This window comes from Pyrgilauda ruficollis, unplaced genomic scaffold, assembly GCF_017590135.1.
Source record: "Pyrgilauda ruficollis isolate IOZ18807 unplaced genomic scaffold, ASM1759013v1 scaffold110, whole genome shotgun sequence".
Classification (NCBI taxonomy): domain Eukaryota; kingdom Metazoa; phylum Chordata; class Aves; order Passeriformes; family Passeridae; genus Pyrgilauda; species Pyrgilauda ruficollis.
Window position 1 is genome coordinate 1253286 of NW_024509211.1, and position 24503 is coordinate 1277788.

At 47.7% G+C, this 24503-nt stretch overlaps 1 protein-coding gene across 1 annotated transcript in view; it reads right to left on the minus strand.

Moving 5' to 3' along the window:
* Positions 1–3061: 3061 nt before the first annotated feature.
* The window catches only part of ARMH4 (armadillo like helical domain containing 4), a 49039-nt gene continuing 27597 nt past the window's right edge, over positions 3062–24503 (minus strand). The window contains exons 5-7 of the mRNA XM_041476852.1: positions 8872–8903; positions 4698–4832; positions 3062–3824 (exon numbers count right to left, since the gene is read on the minus strand). Of these exons, the coding sequence (XP_041332786.1) occupies positions 3756–3824; positions 4698–4832; positions 8872–8903 (236 nt within the window). The 3' untranslated portion in view covers positions 3062–3755. The remainder of the gene's footprint in view (positions 3825–4697; positions 4833–8871; positions 8904–24503) is intronic.

Sequence of the window (24503 nt, forward strand, 5' to 3'; positions counted from 1 at the left end):
GGCTGGAGATGCCAAAGCTGCTGTGCAGTGCCTGCAAGGAAATTCTGCCTTGTGCTATCAGGAAAATGCAAAAGGAGGTGAGTGGCTGGTCCTGTGTGGAGTCCAGGGGCAGTTCTTGCTGCAGTGACATTGCTGTGCCAATGTCACTGCCCTCAGCACTCAGGGCCTTGCAGTTCACCCAGCACTGAGGATGAGGAGGGCCCTTCTTGCCTGCTTTCCATGCCCTGTCTCTTCCAAAAGAACCTGCTGGTTTGGCAAGGCAGAGGTAAAGGTTAAATCAGCAGGGTTAGGCCACTAAAACTTCCGCTTTATCTTCCGCCTGAACCCACCCCCATCCCTCCCTGCTGCCATCTGATCAGTCCAAGGGAATGAATCAAACTCCAGGAGCTGTGCAGAAGATATTTTTAAGAGCCCAATCTGAAGTTTATTTACCTTGAATGAGAAGGGAAGGGGCTGAGTGGTGCTGGTGCTTCAAGGACCTGCAGACACTGCAGGAAACTCTGAGCTCCCAAGGCTCCCACCAGCTTCCCTCGAGCCACAGCTGGCTCTGACTGCCCACCTTGCTTCCAGGTGAAGCTGAAGACATGGGGACCCTCCAGGGCTGACCAAAACCAACTATTCCACAGAAAGCTGCCCTCCAAATGGCCATCAGCTGGCATCTCTGCACTGCTGGGCAGCTCAGGAAGCTCAGCTCCCATCCTTGGGTGAAGCGTTTCAGAGCCAGAGTCAGGCCTGGCAGTGCAGACAGATCACAAGAAGAACCTTTGGGAAATCCACCTAGCTCCTAAGCCTGTCTCCAGCAGAGACCAGAGAGCCCACACTGAACTGTGCATGCAGCTGGGCCTCCCTTCCTTGTCAACTTTCAGCATCCAAGCCACCCCTGCCACGTCCTCTCTGGTTCTGAGGACAACAGGGCCCCCCAGAGATGCAGTAAAACCCCACTTCCATCTTTCTGACTGGCAGTCTTGCCTTTAATTCCTCAAGTTCATTATGCTGGAGAGGGAGAAGAGAGCCAGGGAAACTGATTGCCCCTGCAGAAACGCAGTGTTTCCCAAACTGGGGATTCATTAGCACAATAAAAAGCCACAGCACCTCCCCACCCGCCTTCCCAATCCATCAAACTGACAAACCATCCATAAGGATCCTCCTGAGCTGCCAGAGATGGGCTACTTAAACCAGCAGCCTTCCTCAGCCATCCCTCCTCCTCCTCCTCCTGACTGACCCAGCAGCTCTGTGTTTTATCAGATATTTCATCAGATATCCACCTTGCAATCCCCACCATGCCTGACGAGGAATAAATCATCAAAGAGCCCAAGGGACAATATTTCCCAATCCCCAACAGTGCAAGACAGCCAGGAATGATCACTGGACTGTTAACACCTCCCAAGCACCTCCAAGCTCCAAGAGACTTAGGAACCAGAAGGAAATAGGAAGAGATCACTCTGGAGGGAAACTTCACCTTAACTTGGAGTGACCACTTACTGTGTGAGAAAGAGGCCTGAATTTTGGATTTCATGGTGTATTGCCAGTCACTGCCTGTTGAAGATGTGGGGCTGCTTTTAGCAAGGCAAAACCCTCCTGGCTGATGTTTCAGGAACAGAAGAGGAGAGGTGCACTGTGGAGCCCTGTCTGGGGGGTGTGAAGACCCCACCACCCCCAAAAATGTTGTCTCCCCAGCCTGCTCCCCATGCAGCCAGCAGGATGAATGACTGAGGTACCACACACAGCTGTTGGACTGGAAGACTTGAGCATTAGAGCAGCATTTTGGAACCAGGGTGTCCCACCTGTCCTCATCCAGGTGACCCAGTGGGGGTCACAGGCTCAGGAGAGTGCCTGGGCTCTGGTGAGCATTGTTTTTTCAGAGCTGACCATCACACCTGATGATTTAATGTCCAGAGCAGGCCCTGACCCTCTCGAGAGAGAGCTCACCTCAGCAGGGGCTCCTGAAAGTCCTCCCTGCCTTGCAATTCCTCTGACACTTCCACAAGACATTTCCCCACCATCTGACAGGTCTTTCCACCTCCACAGGGAACCAAATCCTGCTCCTGCCCCTCCTCAACCTCCCCTCCCTCCCACTTCTCCAAGGGCTCAGAGGGATTGAATCTCAGCAGATTCAGATGTGTGGTCTGCCCTTATTCTGCTCACTTCTCTGGCATCAGTCACTGTTCCTTGCAGGAAGGACGATTCTCCACAGAACACTGATTCCCACCTCAGAAATATGAAATCCCACCTCAGAAACATGGATTCCCACCTCAGAAACACGGATGTTTTGCATGTCAGATCGAAGTAATTCCAAGTGGGAAGCAGAGCTCAATAGTGCAGCCCTTTTCCTGGCTATTTTGACAGCATTTCTGGGCAAAGCTACATTATTCTCCACTGCTCAATGCCTGTGACACCTCCAGCACCTGCTCAATGCCAGTACTCAGGACTGACAGGGCACCTCCACAACCCCCTGCACCCATCTGTGCTATGAATTCGCCTTTCTCCCCACAGCCAAGGGTTCCCAGTGGGGCCATCTCACCCCTCACCACAGCTGACATCTCTCCAGCTCTTGCTGTTTTCCCACTGTTAGCCAGGAATCCCTCAACAGTGACTGCACCTGCTCCCCAAGCTTTAGTGCCTTTCTGTATTCCATGGTTTGGGCTCCAGTTCCCCAGAGAAGCTGTGGCAGCCCATCCCTGGAAGTTTTCCAGGCTAGACTGGACAAGGCTTGGAGCAACCTGGGAGAGTGGAAGGTGTCAGGGCTGGCACCAGGTGCCTTGGACGTCCCTTCCAACCCAAACCATTCTGTGGTTCTGTGAGACAAGACCCATCCAGATTCCCCAAAGGTGCTGTTGTTCACGCAGCTTTCAGGGGCTGAAAACGCATTTTCCAGTGGGATAAAGGGGTTCTGAGGCTCCACTCTCATCCCTATGGGAATGCAGCCTTGGAAAGAGAAGAACCTGGAGCTAGTGTCCTTCCAAGAGGAGGCAGAAGCTGGGAGAGTCTCTGACCTGCCTCTTCTCTCACCTCCTTGCACACTGAGCAAAAGCCAAGAGATGCAGGCAAGAGCAGCCATCAGTAGGTGAGTGCTGGTATTTATTGTGCTGTAACAGACAGTGCTAGTTGGGAATGGACAGGGAATTTTGAGGAGGAATCAATGCTGAGGCCATTCCTGTGTGTCTCCAAGCAGTGTGGAGCAGAGCAGAAGGAAGAAAGGGGTGAGAGTGGGGGCACCCAAGGGCAGAAATGTGCTTCAAACTGTATCAAGAACCCTGTACGTGGGCACTTCTCGGGCAGCCAGGGGCACAGGTCAGGCTTACAACTCATTAATTAAGCAGAGCAGCTAATCTTAGCACTAAGGAACTCTAGCTCAGGTAATGTAACATTTAAAATGAATTGGACAGAAGTCATTCACAGTAAAGATTTCCATTCCTGGGATGGGTGAGAGCTATTGTTATGATTAGATTACTGCCAGCCAGGACCAAAACAGTACACCAGGGCAAGAGGACAATAATCATCCAGCTGTGGCTCTGAATGAGACGCCGGGGCAAGAGTGTGAGATCTCCACTACTGTATCAAAACAAACACCAGGGGTGGCACACTTAGAGCATAGCATTGTCATTGTCATTGGGCTGGGGACACCTCCCCTGCCCGGGGCAGCCGAGGGAGCAGCATTGCTGCAGCAGAAAAGTCGCTTGTTCTTCTTCCTCTCTCTCCCCCTCTCTCCCTCCTCTGAAAAGTCACGGGCTCTCCCAAGGGCACTGCAGTTCCACTCAAAATTCGTCTTCAGAGCTGTCGGCCAAGAGCATCACTCGGTCCTGCATGCTGTTAAATTCCCTCTGCTGGGGAGGAGAACAAACATCAGAGAGCTGCATGTGAAAAGTGCACATTATGTGGCTCTACGCAGATATTTACCGTATGTATTATGTTGTATTGATCAGCAGTGCTGCATTGACATTCAACAGTGTGGTAAATGTAGTTTTATAGTTAAAAGCTAACTTTTGTAGTTAAAATAGGAACTATATATGTGGGTTTTTTTTTTTAAGAATGAGGTACTCACACCAGATAGCAGCAGCAGGACACCTAAATCTTTCAGAGAAAAAGAATTTATTGCTCTTTTATCAGAAGAAACTAACTTCTTCCCACCTTGCTTAACCAGGAAGATGCTGTTAGGTTTAAGAGGAAGAAGTTGACACTGACCAGACAGAATCCTTTGTTTGAATGGAATTTATGGATCATGTATGAATTGAATGAATATGCAACAGGCTATTGTTTTTCAGGGTTAATCCTCTGTTAATGTGTGTCCATTTCAGGCTTAATTTTTCCCAGAAAGAGGTACCTGCACTGTCCATAACTCTTTGTCTTTATTGTCTCGTATTGTCCTCATCTCAATTGTTCAAATTTTTATTACTCTAATTATATTACTATTTTTATAACCATTTTATTACTACTAAACTTTTAAACTTTTAAAAACAAGTGACTGGCGTTTTTCACAGTGCACGTTCAAAAAGGAACCAAATGGAGGAAATTCGGATGCCCCCATCCCGTAACTGAGGTGCCCCAGCTCAGACAGACCCCAGCCAGGCTGAGTTTGATTTCCAGCCAGGAAGGTTCAGAGTTTCCATACCTTCCCCTGGCAGTTTCCATACCTTCCCCTGGTAGTTTCCATACCTTCCCCTGGCAGTTTCCATACCTTCCCCTGGCAGTTTCCATACCTTCCTTTTGTGCCTCTTGGAGCCGTTTCTCCTCCGGCGATTCATCATCTTAATGCTGTAGAGCGCTCCCAGGATGAAGAGAGCTCCAGCTATTCCAACTCCCACAGGAACCAGCATCCCTGACATGTATCCTGCCTAAATGGAGGAGAGAGGAGCAGAGTAACACTCCCAAAACCATCCTTTCAGAGCCATTTTCACCAGCCAAGGACTGCAATGTATCCCTACGGTAATTTCCTCAAAGTTTATTGGATTTGAGCCCCCATCTCCTGCCTGCACGGGATGATTCCCCACTCCAGGAGCCAGCTGGTCATCAGCACAACTCAGCTTTTCCTGACAGACATTTACTGCTGACAGCTGAGACCCTGCACTGCCTGCCTGTGGGAGAGGGTCATCTCTCAGAGATGGGCCATTGTGTGCTGGAATCTGGGTAGAGGGATTATAAAACAGAGGATGGGGCAAAGGAGAGGGGCATGTAAGACTGTGCTGATAAACTCAATTGGGAAGAGGAGGGAATGGGGTCAGCAGGTTTATTTGCAAGTGATTTGTGACACCAGCAGCTGGCTGGGAGTGGGGGGGAGTGGTTTTTTTTTGTTTTGAAGGAAAACCTTGGCTGCCAAAGGAAGGTGATCTCGAGGCCTCCTTGGCTTTGTACTCAAAATCTCTGAGCCAAATCCTTTGGATTTGCATGGGAAGGGGTCCCCTGCATGGCAGCAGGATGGTGACACAGAGGGAGGGCACTCACACCCTCAGGTGGCCTTAAGGGGAGCACAGCAAAATTAACCAGCCCCAATTCAATGGCTGTGATCAGTGTGTTTGCACTGCCCATTAAAACAAAAAATACAGACAGCATGGCTAATCTAAAATTACACATCTAAACACTCAAAATCCTTAGGAAAATATTCCCAACTGCTTGCTATTTTATATTTCACTGCTTTAAACGAAAAGGAACCTCAGTTTTAAAGTGCCAGATTGCCTCAGAATCCTCACCTAATCTGGGCTGGTGTGCCAAGGGAGGCAGGTACAGCCTGGCTCCCCCCTCTGCAGCTCTGCCTCTCCTCACACTGCAGCCACAGTCCTCTGCTGTGCCACTACAGCTTCACCCTCTGCCTGCTACATCCCCCAAAAATCGATTTTACACCTGCCAAGGGACACAGGCACCAATTCTGAGGACTGTCAGACAGCTCCTAGCGAGACTCAGCCCATTGCTTACAACCACCTGTCTTCATCTGTGCTCTCAAAACACAACACAGCACACACACACCATAATTACTTCTCTTCCATAATCCACTGAGTGGGAGGGAAAAGGAAAAAAGAAGAGCTATTCAGGTGCACTAGCCTGCCTGTGTACACCTACCTGGAGAATGACAACAACAGCTTCCAGCTGGAGCAGGCACCATGCCAAGGAGGGCTTGGGGGAGCCCCTCCAGATCCCACTCAGTGCTTTAAACAGTAACATCTCCTCTGTGTCTGGATCCCAAAGCTGGAGGGACCTTCAGCTGCATCGTTCAGGCTCCCTGAACCCCCTCCCAGAACACCCAGCCCTGCTCAGCTGCTGGCAAGGGGCTGCAGCCTGAGCCCAGCTCCCAAAAAAGGAGGTTAGTGAGGGCACAGCTGAAGGCTGTCTCTGTGAGGCAATTAAGGTGCCTTAATCGGGTGACCTAATTAGTGCAGCGTGGGGTTTTCTATTTCTGGAACTTTGCTGCTGGCATGGGCAGTGAGGGGAGGCTGCAAGTGGCTTTGAGCTGCTGCCCAGCTGAGTTTGCATGTCAGAAATCACAATGAACTCCTCAGCCTGTCTGTGAGCCTTTACCACACCTGACCAGCCCATGGCCTTTTACAGGTTTCCCCCAGCCCCCAGATCAATGTTTTATACCCCAAAAACCTGTGATGTGATTCAAATCCAGCCCTTCTGTGTCTTGCAGCCCAGCTTCTGAGGCTTCTGCACTTTCTTGATAGAAAACCCCATTTCACAGGCCAAAGCCACATTTTCACCCCTTTATGTGGAAAATGTAGCTTCTTTAGGGATGCTTTTAATACACCCAATCCAAGCTCATGACCTTCCTGGCCCTGCTGGGCTCTGAGATAACAGCAAGAGAACTTGAGAGGAACTCCATGTCCATTATTTGTCCCACCAAATGCAGCATTTGCACAGTGACTGCAGGAGGCCAGACATAAATCTGTCCCTGACCCTGTGCTCCTGGTCCTCTGCTGAGGAACAGGAAGGACATTTCTCTCCGAGATGAGCTGGAATCCTCATCTGGGTGGAGGGATTATAAAACAGAGGATGGGGCAAAGGAGAGGGGCACAGAGACTGGTGCTGATAAACTCAGTTAGGAGGAGGAGGGAATGGGGTCAACAGGCTTGTTTGGAAGTGATTTGTGACACCAGCAACTGGTTGGGAGTGGGGGGGGGGAGTGCTTTTTGTTGGGTTTTTCTATGGAAAAATGTGAGCCAGGTGAAAGATGCCAAAGCAGGGAGGTGGCTCAGGAGTGAGTCTCTCTTTGGAGTGGATCCTCAGCTGCAGCAGTGCTGGGCACTGCCACACAGCCCAGGCACTGCCACACAGCCCGGGCTCTGCCACACAGCCCAGGCTCTGCCACACAGCCCAGGCTCTGCCACACAGCCCAGGCTCTGCCTGTGCCAGCTTCAGACTCTGCTGGAGACAGGAGCATGCAGCCCCTCTGCAACAGGGAAGGACAGAGGTGGCCAACAAGGTGACAAGAGGAAAGACAAGCTACAGCTCCAGGGAGAAGACACTGCTGTCCCCAAGCTGGAGCTGTGCCACGTGCTGGCACGAGCAGTGACCTGTGCATGCTGCAATCCCTCCAGGCACACGGCCAGCCTCGGGGGCTGCTCTTTACCTTGGCTGGGAAAACCATTCTCTGTCCTTTCAGCATCTGCTCTGGATCAGTCCCAGGCCAAGGAGACTCTAGACTTGCTCTAGACTTGCCTCCTTCCTAGTGCAGGCAGAAAGGCAGCTCAGCAAGGCTGGGCAGGAACCACCTGGAACCCTCCCACCCCCAGTGCTGGCAAACAGAGACCCAAGCCCTGTTTCTCTGCTCTGCCCTGATGGTAAAAGTGCTGCTGAAATGTGGTGTGGAGCACTGGGCTGGCTGGGTGAGTCTGCCTAAGCTTAGGGATGGGTTTGCAGAGATCACTCCCAGTCCTTGTGATGGTTTTTGTTCCTACTGACTCTGACCCTCCTCAAGAATTTCCAAGGCCTGCTGAGTCACAAAATGTTCTTGCTGTCACCTCATTTCCAGCTTCATGGCTCTGCTGCCAGCAACACAACACTTGGAAGGCTTCACAGCCATTCTGAAATGTCAATATTTGCTCCAGGGCAGCAGAGCTCAAAAAGCCATCACAGCCTGTGGCTGGCACAGCTCTTATTGCATGGACCAGCCCCTGGGATGCCAGGAGGAAGGATCAGGGTCTGGGACCTGGTTTATCAGTTTTGCTGTGTTTGATCATTCTCCTTGCAGGGATTTGCAGCCTCTCACCAGAGAGCAGCACCAGACCCTCTTGATTTGGATCCAGAACTGAGCTCAGCACGCAGAGAAAAGGGGTGGAACCAAGTTCTTTATCCTGGGGTCCCTGGAAACATTCCAGGTCAGGCTGGACAGGGTCCTAAACACCTGTTCTGGTGAAGATAATTCTTTGTCCTGGGGTCCCTGGAAACATTCCAGGTCAGGCTGGACAGGGTCCTAAACACCTGTTCTGGTGAAGATACCCCTGCTCAGTGCAGAGGGGCTGGACTAGATGGACCAGGGTCCTAAACACCTGGTCTGGTGAAGATACCCCTGCTCAGTGCAGAGGGGCTGGACTAGATGGACTTCCAAAGGTCCTTTCCAACCAAAGCTATTCTAGGATAAGTTAAGGGGAAATAAAAAAAAAAAAGTAACTTGGGTTATGTGCCAAGGTCATTTTCTGGTGCAGAGAAATCAATCAAACACTTCTGTCCCTCCTGCCCTTAGCTCCAACCCATCAGGGATGTTTTGTGGATTCACACCACTCTATACCAGCAGCATCTGGTTCATTTGCCTCCCAGAAAAAATTTTAAGCCCTTTCTCAACTGTCTGTATAGAGATAAAGAACTGCACTGACAAGAATTTATTTATTCCTGCAAATAAAAGTGGTTTTGCTTTGAAAGGAACTGAAACACTGAGCCTCCTACCTTATCTTTCAGCTTCTCCATCCAGCTTCTCACTGAAAAATAAGGAAAAATAAAAGCTGCAATCATGTTGCTTCTGTTAATTAGTAACAAGTGATAGTGATAACATTAAAACAGACAGCAATTAAATTGATAAGCTGATAAGGCTGAGCATTAGATTACCTCTTTTCTCATTCATGAGAAAAAGCAAATGCAGCAAATCAACACAAGAAAGTCTTGGAGTGAGTTGGCAGGCAAGCAGCTCACCTTTGGCTGAGCAATTCCCATCTTCAGAGTGATTTAGAAAGGAAAATAAAAACCAGTATTTCAGGTTGTGGATTTTTGGCCATCACTTCTCCTACAAACACCGGGGTGTCTGACCAGGAGAAAACCTTTCAGTGCAGTTATCCCCTCCACTGGCCTCCTCTGTGTGGATATTCTTCCTGTATTTTGTATAGCCTGTAATAATGGCTAAAAATGTATTTTTCACTGCCTTTTATTCCCCTGCTTTTCTGGAATAGCCACTGCCTGCTCTGGGAAACCTCCAGAGGGCTGGGAAGGCACTGGAGGGGCTGAAGCACAAACCCAAGCAAATTTATACTGCCAGCACTGCGACGTTCTTCTCCTGACAGTTAAATAAAATATGAAATATCACAGCTGAGAATCAAAATTGTGCAATGGCAGGTGCTTTGGGAGGGAATATTCACTGATGTCAAAGAGCTGCAAGGGCTGAGCAGTGGGTGCAGGAGTCACTAACACCACAGGTTGTGTCTGCACGGCAAAATGCCCACAAGGATCCACCAGGATTTTACCAAATTCCTGCTCATAGGTAATAGGCAATAAAAAGTTAAATATTGGGTTTTTTGGGAGGCTCAGCAACTGTTTTTCCAAGGATTCTCATTTCTCCAGGAGGGCAATGCTAAAGGCACAGGGGACTCTTGGATGCAGCAATGTCCTTCTGAGGGATATTTCTTCCAGGGCACATTAAATCCCAAATGTAACACAAAGTTTATGGATTTAGACCTGATTTCCAAGCCTGCTTTGTTATGAAACGTCCCTTCAAAGCCTGAATTAGCAATATCAGTGTCTGCAGCACTCAGAGCACCCTTCTGAAAGGAGCCTTTCTGTGATGGGGAGGGGGCACAGGAGGGCCAGCAGCAAATGGCTGCTTTATGTCTCAGACACAGCACAAGTTCAAAGCCATCTGAAAACTCCCTTTGAAGTGTTAGCAACATAACACCTTCCAAACAGAAGGATCCCAAATTAGCTAAAGGTGAACACATGTGAAAGAGGCACAGCTGCACTTATCTCTGATGGGGAGCTGAGAAAAAAGATTAATTACCCAGGAGAGGGACACACACAGAGCACTGGAAGAGGACAAGAGGTCTTGTTTTATCGGCTCTTCCCACCATCAGTCCTGGCCTGCAGAGGCTAAGCCATACAAAACTCAGTTTAGGGAGGTGCCACCACAATCCTCCTCTGCCAGCCCAAGCTTGCATGCCCTGGATTCACAGAATCCCTGGTTTGGAAGAGACAATCAGGATCATCGAGTCCAACCCAGCCCCAACAGCTCAACTCAGCCCTGGCACCCAGTGCCACATCCAGGCTTTGTTAAACACACCCAGGGATGGTGACTGCACCACCTCCCCGGGCAGCCATTCCAGAACTTTATCACCATTTCTTTTTCCTAATATCCAACCTGTATTTCCCTTGGTGCAGCTTGAGGGAGCTCCCAGTGGAATCCCAGAGAGGAAGGAAACCCCTGGCTGCCCTGGGCTGGGTCTCCAGGTGTGACACTGCCAGGAGTGGTGACAGTGGCTCAGCCACGCAGCTGCACACCCACAGGGCTGGGGACAGCATCCACACCTGCAGTGCTCAGCTGGCCCAAACCCCAGCTGAGCACAAAGCCTATTTTTACACCTCTCCCAACAATTCCATGGGATCAGTGATCTCACCAACAGCCGACCCACTTTCCTGCACTGAACAACAGCAGCAATTAACTCCAGAGTATTTCTGCCAAGGCAGAGGCAGGGGCTGAGCTAAGAATATTCTATACCTATTTTTAATGAACACAGATGCTGGCTTTGTTCCCCTCTGCTCCACCAAACAACAGCAGCAGGCCCGCTGGGGCCCACCAGCTCCACAGTACAAATCTTTTATTTGCTATTACACATTTGTTTGTTATTAAACCCAGCCTTGTTTTCAGCCGTGAAGGTGCCTTTGGAAATCAACCCAAGGTGATTCTCCCTGGCTAGGTGCCTCTCCAGGGGATGTTCTAATGCAACCACAGCCTCTGACCTTTGCTAGAGGAAAATAATGGCTCCAAATTAATGAGGTTCAGGCAGGAGGTCAGGAACCCTTCAGTGCTCTGGCAGGATTGCACCAGGAAGGAGCAGAGAGTGTGGAGCTGTCACAGCCAAGGGGCCAGCCCTGTCAGGCTGGGGCCAGGACAAGTCAAGGAGCACTGGGTTACCATGAATTACAAACTCTTCTCATGTCACCCGTGCACTGTTCCAACACCTGGCAGGAGATCACAAACCCCTGTGTCACCACAACTGAGCACTCGCTGCTCCGGTGATTTACCCATCTGTGTGTGGGCAGGAGACAGAGCGTTATTCCAAGGCAGAATTGATATCTATGCTAAGCAGCTACCATCAATTAATTCCAGGCTTCAGACTAATTATGCAACAGGATCCATAATTAATATTCTGGCTGGGTCTTGGGAGAGGAGCGTTGTGGCTGGCACCTTCCCATGAAAATGCTGCGCTCTCCAAGAACACCAGGTGACTTGCCAATGAGGGCAAGCAAATAATTAGTAAGAAATACTCTGGTCCATGTATTTTTCACCATCCCCTTTATTCCTCCTTTCTCTGATTGCTGAATGGCCTGAAGAAATTCCAAGAGTCTCTGGGTGTGAATTACTAACAAGTGTCTGCAGTGCTGGCTCATCTTCCACTGCGCTTTCAGGATGGTGACTGGTCCAAACTCTCTGCCTCAGCTTAATTTTGATCCCTTGCTTTCATGGGGAGCTAAGTAAGATGAGTGTGGAGCACTTCAGCAAATTACATACATAATCTGACATTTCCTCAGTGATTTATATAATGTCTGCATCTCTACAAATTAATTTTAAATAACATATAGCTTAAGATTAAGCCAGTCAGGAGCACAGAGGAGGAGCACACACGTCTGGCCCTGGCCTCAGAGCAGCCCAGGATGAGTTCAGACAGATGCAATGTGCTATTTTTAGGCAGTTTCACCCAGCTTTCCCCTCCCAAATGTGCAGCAGCTATTCAGAAGCTCTCAAAGAAGAGAAGAAAGTGGGGTTCATTTGCAGAGGTAAGCAGCAGCCTGTGGTGTCTGCCTGGCCCTTTTGGGAGGGACCTGGCCCAAAGGGACAGTCACAATCCCCTGTGAGCAAAACCCTTGTGGAAGCTCAGGTCCTGGCAGATGCAGGCTCAGGAGGGGACAGCAGGTGACACCTGAGGGAATATGGCACTGGATGCCCAACATCAGAAAAGTGCTCTGAGGTCTCCCCAGAGCCTTCTCCTCTCCAGGCTGAACACCCCCACCTCTCCCAGCCTGTCTCCAGCCTCAGAGCATCTCTGTGGTCTCCTCTGGGCTCGCTTGGGTCCACATCCCTTTTATGTTGAAGCCCTCACTCCTGATGTCCCTCCCTGCTGCTGTTCCAAGGACTGTCCATCCTCAGACAAGTTCTTTTTCATTTTCCAGGTCTCCTGTGCCCCCCTCTGTCCTGGCAGCTGCAGGGGCTGGGTGCCAGAGCCTGGCTCTGCCTTTCAGCCTCACCACAAGGCACCACAAATCTCCCTCCAAAGGCTTTTCCCTGCTTTCCTCTCCACCCTCCTCTGAAATCAGGAGCACAAGTCCTCAGGGCCTCTTGCTTTGCCAACTTTTAGTAATCCTAATTGCCTAATTATCCACTCCAATGCAATGATAAAGCTGCTTAATAATTCTGTTCGCTTCTCATTCATTCTCTCCCTTCCCAGATAAGAAAATGCAAAGACTTCTGGTGGAGATTTCAATCAATAATTCATGCCCCAGTGCCATCAGCTGTGTCTCCCCCCTCCCCTCTTGGATGCCCTGCTGCTTTGTCTTGTCACTTTGGTTTCATCTAATCAGCTTGTTTTAATCATATCCTCTTTTTTAATCATCGGTTAAAGCAATTCTGTTTTTCCATGGCACATTATCACTCATCCCTGCAGATGTTGCCTGGTTTCCAAATCCAGCATTACAGCTTCATTCCAGAGCTCCATCCTGCTGCTGATGAAGCTTCATCCATCACCTTTCCTTTTAATAAATCTCCACCACGACCCCCAGATGGTGAAAATGTGGCTCTGCCAGGGATGGGGGATCCTCAGCTTCTCTGGGCCCCCTGTGCCAGGGCCTCACCACCCTCACAGTCAAGAATATTTTCCTAATATCTACTTCAAATCTGCACTCTTTCAGCAAAGGAGAGCTGGTTAAAGTGCAGAACATAAGGAAAAGATTAATTATTTTCAGTCAGTCTGTATCTACCAAGCAACCTGTCCTGTTCCATTACAGATTTCATCCCTTTCTCTTGCAGGTTAAACTTTTTTTCCCCAAATGAGACTTGTGAGAACAATTTTGCAGAAATGCTTCGTGCTTCATCTGCTCAGCTCTGACAACTTAATGGCACAAGGGTGCATCTGCTCCTTTCCCTTAAAAAAGCACAATTTTCAATTTACTTACTAGCACAAATAAATAATAAAGAAAATGGCATCTGCCTGGAAGGCAGCATATTTTTAATTCCAGAACAACTACACCTACCTGATGGGAATGTTGATGCATGAATTGCCCAACTGGAGAAGACTTGAACAGCTGGATAATCAAACAAACGTCAAACTGACAATCACCATTTATGTTCTCAGAGAAAAATTTTGCTTGGGTGAACTTTGAATTAACCCAGTGAACTTTAACAGCCACCATGGCACTGTCTGCTCCCTGACCTGCACCATCTACCCCCTTTTCCCTGCCTGGCCAGCTGCAACCCAAGTCTGGCTGCAGCCCAAGCCTGCCTCAACCTGCCCAAATCTCTTGGAAAAGAAATGGACATGGGGAGACAACTCAGCACACTCATCCAGAAAGCAGGAACTAAATTTGGCTTCCCAGCTCCCTTCCTGACCTTTTGACACTCCTTTCCCTACGACATTAGGTCTGGTTCCTCCTTTTCCTTTTCCCTTGCACGTTTTAAGCTATTTTCCACTTTATCTGCCCACAGTGCGTAGCCCCTCGCTGAGGCTGGCAAAGGTGCCTTGGCATTTCTCTGTGAACTCAGTTCTTCTGTGGGGTCTTCAAAACACATTTTGACATCTACACACTATTTGTTTCTCCTTCAGTGGCCCCAGGCAGGCACAAGATGTTAAAAGCAAGCCAAGGTACAAAACCTCCCGTTATCCAAAAAGGCATCAGCAGGACGCTGCTGTGAACTGGCTGTCACAATTTGTTGTATGATTAAATATTTACTGATCACACTGTGTTCAAAAGCTGTGTCTGCTCTGGGAGAGGAAATGCAAACTTTGTTTATGGAGATGGCAACACCTCTGCTGGAGCACACGTGGGATCAGCTTCTGCCCTGGCACAGCTCCTGGAGTGGCACAGGGAGTTGCCAGCAGTGAGAACCCACCCTGCCTCAGCTCATGGGCTTCCTGTGTGCTGAAAATGTTCATATTCACCAGCTTTCAGAGAAACCCAGACTGGTCTGGGTTAAAGGGACCTTAAAGACAGGCTTGTTCCACCCCCACACCTTCCACCATCCCAGATTGCTCCAAACCCCCTCCAACCTGGCCTTGGACACCTCCAAGGATGGGGCAGCCACAGCTTCTCTGGGAGGAGAACCTGTGCCAGATCACCCCCACCCTCACAGTCAAGAATTCCTTCCCAACACCCCATCTAACCCAGCCCTCTGGCAGTCTGAAGCTCTTCCCTGTGTCCTGTCACCTCATGCCCATGTCTGAAGTCCCTCTCCATCTCTCCTGGAGCCCCCTGAAGCCCTGGAGGGGGCTCTGAGCTCTCCCTGCAGGCTCCTCATCAAAGCTGTATCCTGCTGAAGATGAAAAATCTTTCTTTACTCACGGGCCTTGACTTTGCAGCTTTAACAACCTTTTTTAAGGTGGCATTTGTGTGCTGTTTATTTACCCAAATGGAACTACTTAGAAGCAGCAGCTGCAGAGGCAGTTTGTATGAAAGAATGCTTCCAGGCTTTTCCAGAGCACTGATACACCTCTTCCAGAGTTCTTCTGATCCCTGCACTCTCAGTTCTAAAACTTTGCTGTACAATTATTTTTTTTTCAGAGGTCTCCAGTAAAAAAATTAATTAATGGTTTATTCTTCCCATGATTCATCCACTGCAGCAGGTGAACTTCAATCACTTTTCTTAAAAAGTCTGGGACAAGCACCATGGAAGAATCTTGGTCCAAACAGTTAAAATTTGGTAAAGTTATCAAGAACTAGAATACAACAGAATATAAATCCAACAAATTTAATGATTGCCATGGCTTGTGCAGAGTTACAGGGCAATGCCTTGAGGAGAAATATTACCCTTCCCCAGCCAGTGCAGTCAAGGCCAGGTTGGGCAGGGCTTGGGGCATCTGGGCTGGTGGAAGGTGTCCCTGGCCACCAGCCTGCAGAAGGCTGTGAACAGAGAGGGTCTTCGAGGTCCCTTCCAGTCCCAACCATTCCGAGATTCCACAATCTCAACCCTACTGGCTGATTTTGGAGAAGCTTCGAGGTGCACTGCGATCCTCAGTCTGCAGATCCTCAGATCCTTAATTTCCTGATTGGTACAGGAAATGACACTACAGCAGCTGAGCATGTGGCCCTGGAAGATAAATCCTCCTGCCAGCAGGCTCTGTGTTGTGCTGTCAGTCTGCTCACATCCCCTGGGGATCAGAGGGAACCAGCAGGTGAAACACGCACGGAGCCGCTCGGTATCCGCGGGGAAATCTGCACCATCCCATCCCAGCCACCAGAGCTGAGCTGCACAGACACTGTGGGCATCTCTGCCCCTGTATTTTAGCTCTTTCTGGCACTAAGTCCCCCTAAAATCACTGCTGGTTTTGAGGAATGGCTGGAGGGTTTGACCCTGTAAATTTACAGGAAAAAAGCCCAAGATGGAATTTGGTCCTGTGCTGTCTTTTAATGCCCATTTTTCTCCAAGCCTGTTTTCTGCTCCATAACCCAGCAGCCTCTCCCACAATCTGGTATAAGACTGAACAGATTCTGGCAAAGACAGGATAGACTTTTTGCAAATTAAAACTCAATGATAGGTTGCAGTGAGGGGAGGAGTGGAAAAGGTGGAGAAGCTGCAGGTGGAGAGCACCTCATACCTCCCTCTGCTCCAAGAGCACCTCAGTTCAGCAGCAAAATGGTGATGCCCTGAGAGGCTACCTGGAACAGAGGCTGGGCAGAGGAATAAAGGAATACAGGAGGTATTTATTAAAGGCTCTCAAAGGATTCACCTTGGGCAGTGCAAGAGCCCAGCTGTGGCTCTGACCAAGATGGACCCCAAGTCATGAGTTTTCACACTTTTATAAGTTTTGGTCCATTTCCATATTGGGGTTAATTGTCCAATTACAGCTCCAGGTTGTGCAGTCCCATCCTCCCAGGCTGCTCTCCTCAGTTCCCTGTTGTTTGCACTTTTTGGGGCTGAAGCTGCAGCGGTGTCCTTGGTTCTGGGCTGGAAAAGGATTGTTTTGTGTGACTGAACTGTCAGGAGAACTTGCTAACACTCCATATGAAGTTCAGAGTCACACACTAAGGCAGTACAGAATCTGAAATATATGAAAGCCAAAACTTAAGGCATCAGTTATTTGATTAAATACCTTCCAAATCTTCAGCTGAAGCCACGTGATACTCCTCTATACTGAGAGGAGAGGGCATTTCTCATTGAGCCCTCTCTAAATGCAAACCACAGAGATCTTCCTGCCCTCCTGGCAGAGCTCATGGCCTTACCTACTTTAAAGGATCAGCAGCTACACTGCAAAATTTATTTTTGTGCTTCAGTTTATGTCTGATATTAATCAGGCTCGGAAAAGATTCTTGGTTTGCTTTTTTCCTTCCATAAAGAACAAAAGTAATTTTCAGAATCCTATTTGCTGGGGACACTGTATGAAGGATTTGCCAGCAGCAAGGGCTGAAATAGGGGATTTTCCATTTTTGTGTTTAAGAAAAAGGATATATTTTTCTTATTTCAAGTTTTGGCCTTTATTTCATCTGTCAAGAGGCAGCACTCCCCATGAAATGACATAAAGATCAATAAAGGACTAAATGGTTGGAAACAAAAATGATAGAGTTGACCTTTGAAGGAAGAAACAGGTATTAGACTGTGTTTTCAGCCAACAATTATTCCACTAATTAAACCACAAAGCCCTGAGCATCGATTAGATGCTAAAAATAAGATCTGATTATCACAGAGATTAATTTTCCTGCAAATCCTTGGGAAGAGCAGCATTGTCCAGTGTCAGTCACAAAAGGAAAACAAACTTGCTTATGTCTGCTAACAGGACAAGTCTCATCCCACATTCCTCCTGCATCCAGAACTGAGCAACAATTCCCACTGTGATTCTCTTGTGATCAAATACCAAATGGAGCCTTAAAGTTCCTGACACCTGCCCCTGACTTCTTGTGTAACTGTGGGCAAGCAAATTGATCTCTCATTCCATTTTCCATCCTTGCTGTGGGAATATTTAAGATACAATAGATCATATCTAGCAGGTCACTTGTGTTTCCTTCCCTTGTGTCAGAGCCTCTTCCTTCATAGTTTAAGAGCCCCTACTGTAACATCTCCATCTGGGTGGGATGTTCTGGGAGCTAAGACAGACAGTACAAATACTAAATCACAGTAAAATGGGATTTTTTGGAAACAAATGTTCTTTAGGACGTCATTATTTTAAGCACCCTGTTCCACCCCAGGAACTTCCACTCTCCCAGGTTGCTCCAAGCTCCATCCAACCTGCCCTTGGACACTGCCAGGGATGGGGCAGCCACAGCTTCTCTGACCTGGGATAACTGGGACACACCAGGAAATTCAGTGCCAGCCAAAACAATGGCTCTGCTATCTTTTGTGTTGTGAGAGTGGTGACAAGAAGATGCTGTCCACAGGGATCTGGGCACCTGGATCACTGCTGAATGCTCTGGGAAAGTCACTTCATGTCTCTGAGTTGGCTCCCCAAAGGCAGAAGAGGGTCAATGGCATCAGCTGCCTTTGTGCAAGACTTGTTTGGATACTATGACTTGTAGACCCCTCCCTGGAGCTGCACAAGGGGGATAATTATTCATTTCTTCTATTTCTAAACATGCCAGTGCCTCATGAGCATTGGAAAATGATAGTGTCTTGTTTGCCATAAATGCAGTAATTATAGCTAAAACTCTTCATTTACATGGAAATGACAAACAACAAATTAGAATCAAGCATCTACAATTAGGATAAAAAGCCACAGCAATTTGTTATTCTTTGCAAGAAATCATTTTTCACATCATTTACTGGGAAGGAAGTCTCATTATATAATGATATTTAGCTCTTCAACTACTTTTCAGCTTCGCAGCTTTATTAATTGCACTCACAACAGTTCTCTAATATAAACAAGCATCTTCATCTGCTGGCTGGGAATCCAGAGCTGACAGCACTGACAGGATGTGGAAACCCAGAGCATTGCGAATATTTCTCTGCTCTGGGGTGTCCTGACCCCCAGGGTGTCCAACACAGGAGGGACACTGACCTGCTGGAGGGGGCCCAGAGGAGACCACCAGGATGATCAGAGGGATGGAGCCCCTCTGCTGAGAGGAAAGGCTGGGAGAGCTGGGGGGCTCAGCCTGGAGAAGCTTTGGGGTCACCTCACTGTGTCCTTCCAGTGCCTGAAGGGAGCTGAGAGCAGAGGAGGAGAGAGACTTTTCACAAGGGCCTGGAGGGACAGGACAGGGGGGAATGGCTTCAAACTAACTGAGAGCAGGGCTAAATTAGATATTAGGAAGAAATTCCTCCCTGTGAGGGTGGTGAGGCCCTGGCACAGGGTGCCCAGAGAAGCTGTGGCTGCCCCTGGATCCCTGGCAGTGCCCCAGGCCAGGCTGGATGGGGCTTGGAGCAGCCTGGGATGGTGGAAGGTGTCCCTGCCCCACTGCAGGGGGATGAAACTGATGCTCTTTAGGGTCCCTTCCCACCAAAACCATTCTGTGATTCTCTGATTCTATTCACAGCCAAATGGAGACCCAAAGCCAGCAAAGAAAACAGAGGGAAAACCTGCAAATATCTTCAGCACAGCTAAAACTCCATGGGTATTTCTCAGTAATAATGACCCAGACACCTGATGATGGCAATCAAACAAAATGGTTTTACTGAGCCTGTGCTGGCTGAGGAGAAAGCAAGTCTGACAGACAAAAATCCTTGCAGGAGGCAGAATGTGACTTATGCTGCTATATCCCAATGAAGGAGCTACAAATACAAGGAGCAGACAAAAGGTAGACAAGGCAGCTCCATTTTTAGACTACATGGGGATAAGTGGCTGATTTCAAACACTTCAAAAAAAACTCAGAAGGGAAGTGCTTTAAAGAAGAGGAGCAATTTTGATTACTGGCTAGATGGGCAGCTTCAAGGTGTGGGTTATGGCAGGACCTCTTTTGACCTGCTTTTCCAAAGAGCACAAGGCCAAATTCAGCCCCAGACAAGCAAAGCTGGTTTCATGGGGCTGATGGTGCCAAACTGTGCTGTCAGGGCTCAGCAGCAAACTGGAGCAGTGCCTGGGCATCACTTGGAGGCTGCAGCTCCTGCTTCCCCTTCAGATTTTATCCACCCCTGAGAGAGGTGCCCTGGCTTGGGAGGGTAAACACCAAACTAAGTGCTGGAATCTGAAATGCAGGGAATTCTCAGAACTTTGGGCCTGGAAGCCAAAGCTTAGACTTAAACACAGGATTTGATTTGAGACCTTAGAAGAGGCTTCCAAACTTAGGGCTAGAAGTGAGAATGTGGATTTATAGTTTAAAGCAGAGACATGTTAAGTGGAAGAAAGTTTAGAGTTTTAGAGTTTAGGACATAAAAAAAATAAAAGCAGTTCCAAAGGTAAACAAGAAGTTTAGAATGCAGCACTGTGGGTTTGTGTGCCATTACATGATTGGCTAAAAAAGCTTACACTGTAGCATGAGTCCATAAGACAAAATACTTAAAGATTGGGTCAAAAACATAAATATCTTTGTTGGCAGTGTTTTATTGGTCAATAAATCCTGAAAAGGATTGTAACTAAGGGTCTTGTGACCTTCTGAGCCGTGCAGTGAAGATGTGAGCTGAGCTCACCCTCCCTGCCTGTGTAGAAGATAAGAAAAATAAATCACATCATCTAAAAAACTCAACAGTCTCTTCTCTAAGTCATTCAAAATTCCTTCAAAAAACCCCATAACTAAGCACTAGCTCTATCTCCACATCCCTCTGGTCTTGTACCTCCAACCTGGGTCCTCATAAATGAAGTTTGATTGCAGTAGAGAGGCTGTTCCAGGGGCTGCTGTGAAGCAAAACCTCTCTTTTCTCTGCAGCACCTATCAACAGTTACGGGTGAGGATTTGCAGACAAATTAATATCCCAAAATCTTGGGGATGTTTGCTGCCACCCACTGAACTTTATAAAATCACCATCACCTCCCAGACAAGCTCTGCACAGCCCTGCAGTGAAGGGCTGATTTATCCTCAGAGCCTCTGCTCTCCACACTTCCCATTTATTCCACACATGGCACAGAGCACTGCTCCTGTGTGGCTCCAGTCTGTGTACTGCAATACCTCCCAAACACACACCCAGAGCTGTGGCATCCTCCCATCCCACTCCTTCCACTCAGAAATGAATAAATCTGGAGTTTCTCCAAGCAGATTAAGACAATCAGTAACAATTTGCTTACCCTGAAAGGGCATTACCCTGACTGGAACAGGTCAGAGCCCACTCTCTGATTAGGACAGTGACATGATGTGGCTCTAAGAAGATATTTTGAGTATCTCTGAGTGAACTCCTGATTTTGCTGCCATCATCTGTCCAAATAATGAAGAAACAATTTGATGCAAGAGAACCTTCACAACATTATCTGGATAAAGCCTCAGAGGCCAATCTGCTTTCAAAGCAGCAGCAAATGTTTATGATCTAAGTGCTGAGGACCACTTGGTACTGCTTGCTTTCCAAAGACCACCAAATGGGCCAGAAAAGTTTCTGTTGGCTTGGCAAGGGTGGTCAGCCCTCTAGGAAGGCAAACTCTGCAGAGAGAGACACAGAAAGAAATCACTGAGAAACCACAAGGAGGAAATAAGCAGAGGACACTTTCTAAACTCATTTTTTGTACTGGCCTGATTGCACTGTGGTTTGAAAGAAGATATTTAGATTAGATGTCAGGAAGAAATTAATGATGCTGAGGGTGGTGAGGCACTGGTAGAGCTTGCCCAGAGCAGCTGTGGCTGCCCCACTCCTGCAATGTTAAATCCAGCTTGGATGGGGCTTGGAGTAACCTGCTCTAATGGAATATGTCCCTGCCCATGGTAGGGGGTGAAACAAGATGGGAGTCTATGATTCACAAGTGAACTGCTCTTATTTTAGCTGCAAGACTAACAAATATTAGCAAGGAAAGAGGTTGGGGTTGTCAAAATCTCTCCTTAGTCTTCTAAAGAAATAACTGCAATTTTTTTTGTTTTTAACACTCAAATATTCTGCACAGGAAATTCCCAGGGGGAAAGCTGCCTTTTCCACAGCACAAACAAAACCTCTATGGGCCCTGAAATATCTGAAATTCTTTGTAGGTACAGAAAACAATGAAACTGCAGAGCACGTCTGAAATTTAGTCCTAAAGATGAGAAGCAGTTTACTGGCCTTACCCTGTAATATAATACCCTGAATCAGTTGACAGATTTGGGCAATAACTGAATAACCTAGTTACAGATTTGACTGACAGACCCAAAGAACTGTTGACTCAAGCCAGTTCATCACAACATCCTGCTTTATCAATCTCCCCAGACTGAGAAATGCTATTTGTCCACTTGAACCCAAAGGGATACAGGAGCTGAAGTCTCATTTTTAAAGTCCACTTCAAAGAGATAAACAGATCCGCCAAAACCAAAGGAGCAACAACCCACACATTTCCATGTGAGCTGTTGGACCCATAACCAACTTTGGGAACCCACAAGTAATTTAAGCATTCAGGAAAAATTCCATTTGGTATCTGGGAACAGCAAACAAGACCCTGGGAAGCTGAGCAGAGCAAATCTGGTGCCTTGCTGGAAACGCAATGACTTTCTGTGCTATTGCACCAGCTTTTCTGCCTTGCAGCCCTGAGATAAAATCATGCAGGAGGGAAATTAACTCAGCCCAACAGCAACAGCAGGGCAGCCTGACCACAAAAGAAAACAGGCAAAGTCCTCATCCAGGGAAGGGGATGACACAGACTTACACTGAAATCTGCACTCAGCTGCCTGTCTTTGGTCCCTCATTTAAATTATTGACAAGATCACATCTCTGATTTCAGTATGAAAGTGCTTTCTATGTGGAGCCTGGTTGTGGGAAATGGATTTGTAGAGAATTCTTCAAGTATGACAGAAGGCTTACATAGTATGTGTTTGTATGTAACCTTTGAGATAAGAAATGCTGACTTAGAAATGGAATAGGACAGATATTGTTGGGAGAGAAATGGAACTAGAAACAAGTTTCAAAGGATGGCCTTGCAAATAAGACTGGATACCTTAGAGAAATAGAACTATGAAAGATGCAATGTTGTAGGACCCAGGAGGGGTAATTTCAGATGGTTGGCTTTAAAGCATTTACAGCATGGTGTGGCTAAAGCTGATAGGCCAAGAAACACTTATAATGTATTGTAATTAGGAAATAGGTAGCTTCTGTTTTCAATAGCGTGATTTATAACACCTGTATTGTCTCACCCTTCACATGAGACTGAAAATGGAATAAAAGTTTTTTAAATGCCTCTCAGTTGCTCCATCTTTGGGTGAGAAAAAGGCATAATCTGACAAAATTGGTGTTTTGTGTGAGGAACAAAATATTGATTAGTTTTGTGTTGTAAAATTGTATAAAGACATGAAAGCTGGTGAATTCACCTGGTGAATTTGAAAGTGCTTTGGAAAGTCCCTTCCCTTCCTGAGTCACAGCTCCCTGCCAGTCTGCAAAACCAGACAGTTTTTGGGTTTTCTGTCCCCAGCACGTGGTTAGGGGCTGCAGGGGGAACCTCGTGCCAAAGGAAGGGAAGTTAAGGATGCACTGGATCAGCTGAGCCCCACATCCCATCTCTGAAGGCAGACGCTCCCAGAGAAAGGCAAACAGGGCTGACACTGCCCTTCCTCACTCTCCTGCCTGCCCCAGTTCACTGCAGACCCAGGGCTCACAGCCTTCCACTTCTGCAGGCTTCAATGCAGATTTTTGTCCCAGCAACTGTGAACATTTAATGAGCAAAATGTAATGCAGCAGGAAGAGACTGAATTTCTTGTTACTAATTTCTATTGTTGTCAGAGCTGAAAAGCCACCTGAGATCACACACATGTGATAAATGCTCTACAAACACACAGAGTCAGTGTCTGCCCAAAAGCAGCCGAAAGAATGAGCCCCCCAGAGCACTGCACTGTCCCATCTGTGAACACCAGGACTCAGGCACAGGGTGGGGAAGTGATTCCCTCCAGGACCCAGATGAAAAAGCAGCACTGGCTGTGATGAGATGAGGCAGCTTGGGCCAGAGCAAAGGTCAGGCTGGCTCAGTGAGACTGGCAGGGACCAAGAACATTTTTCCAGGAAAAGTTTATGGATGGGGACAGCATTGTGTTTGCAGGGGTCCTCGTGGCAGGGAGGAATGATGAATCTGACTCCATGTTCTCAGAAGGCTAATTTGTTATTTTATGATACTATGTTATATTAGAGAATACTAAACTATAATAAAGAATACAGAAAGGATACTTACAGAATGCTAAAAAGATAATAATGAAACTCATGACTCTTTCCAGAGTCTGGACACAGCTTGGTACTGACTGGCCAAAGAGTCAAAACAACTCACAGCAGAACCCAATGAAACAATCACCTGTGGGTAAACAATCTCCAAACACATTCCAAAGGAGCACAACACAGGAGAAGCAAATGAGATAAAAATTGTTTTCCTTTTCTCTGAGGCTTCTCAGCTTCCCAGGAGAAAAATCCTGGGAGAAGGGATTTTTCAGAGAATGTGAATGTCACAGGCCAGCACACAGCAAGGCTCCCCTTGCACACCCTCCTGGCACTCTGGGGCTCTGGACAAGATCTCTGCAGCCACTCCTTGCACAGAATCCCATTTCTCCTCTGGTTATCCATGTTCATTTATCCTCTTGGTTATCCTCCTTCTTCCTCATACCCTTCCCATCTCTGCTGTGTCCCTTTCCAGATGCACAGAGGGGCAGAATTGGAAAAGAGTATTCAGAGATTTTAAAATGCTGGGTGTTATTTTTCTCTGTTCTTTATTCCTCCAGGCCAGTGCTCCTAATGTATCACCCTCCCTTTTCTCTCATAAGGATTTGGAGCAAAGGCTTTGCTTTAATTTCTCCTTTTTGCCACAAGTCCCTAGTTTGCCATTCAAATTCACTCTCTTGTGGTTACAGGACTAGCAACAAAAACAAATCTCAGCCTAAATTTCCCC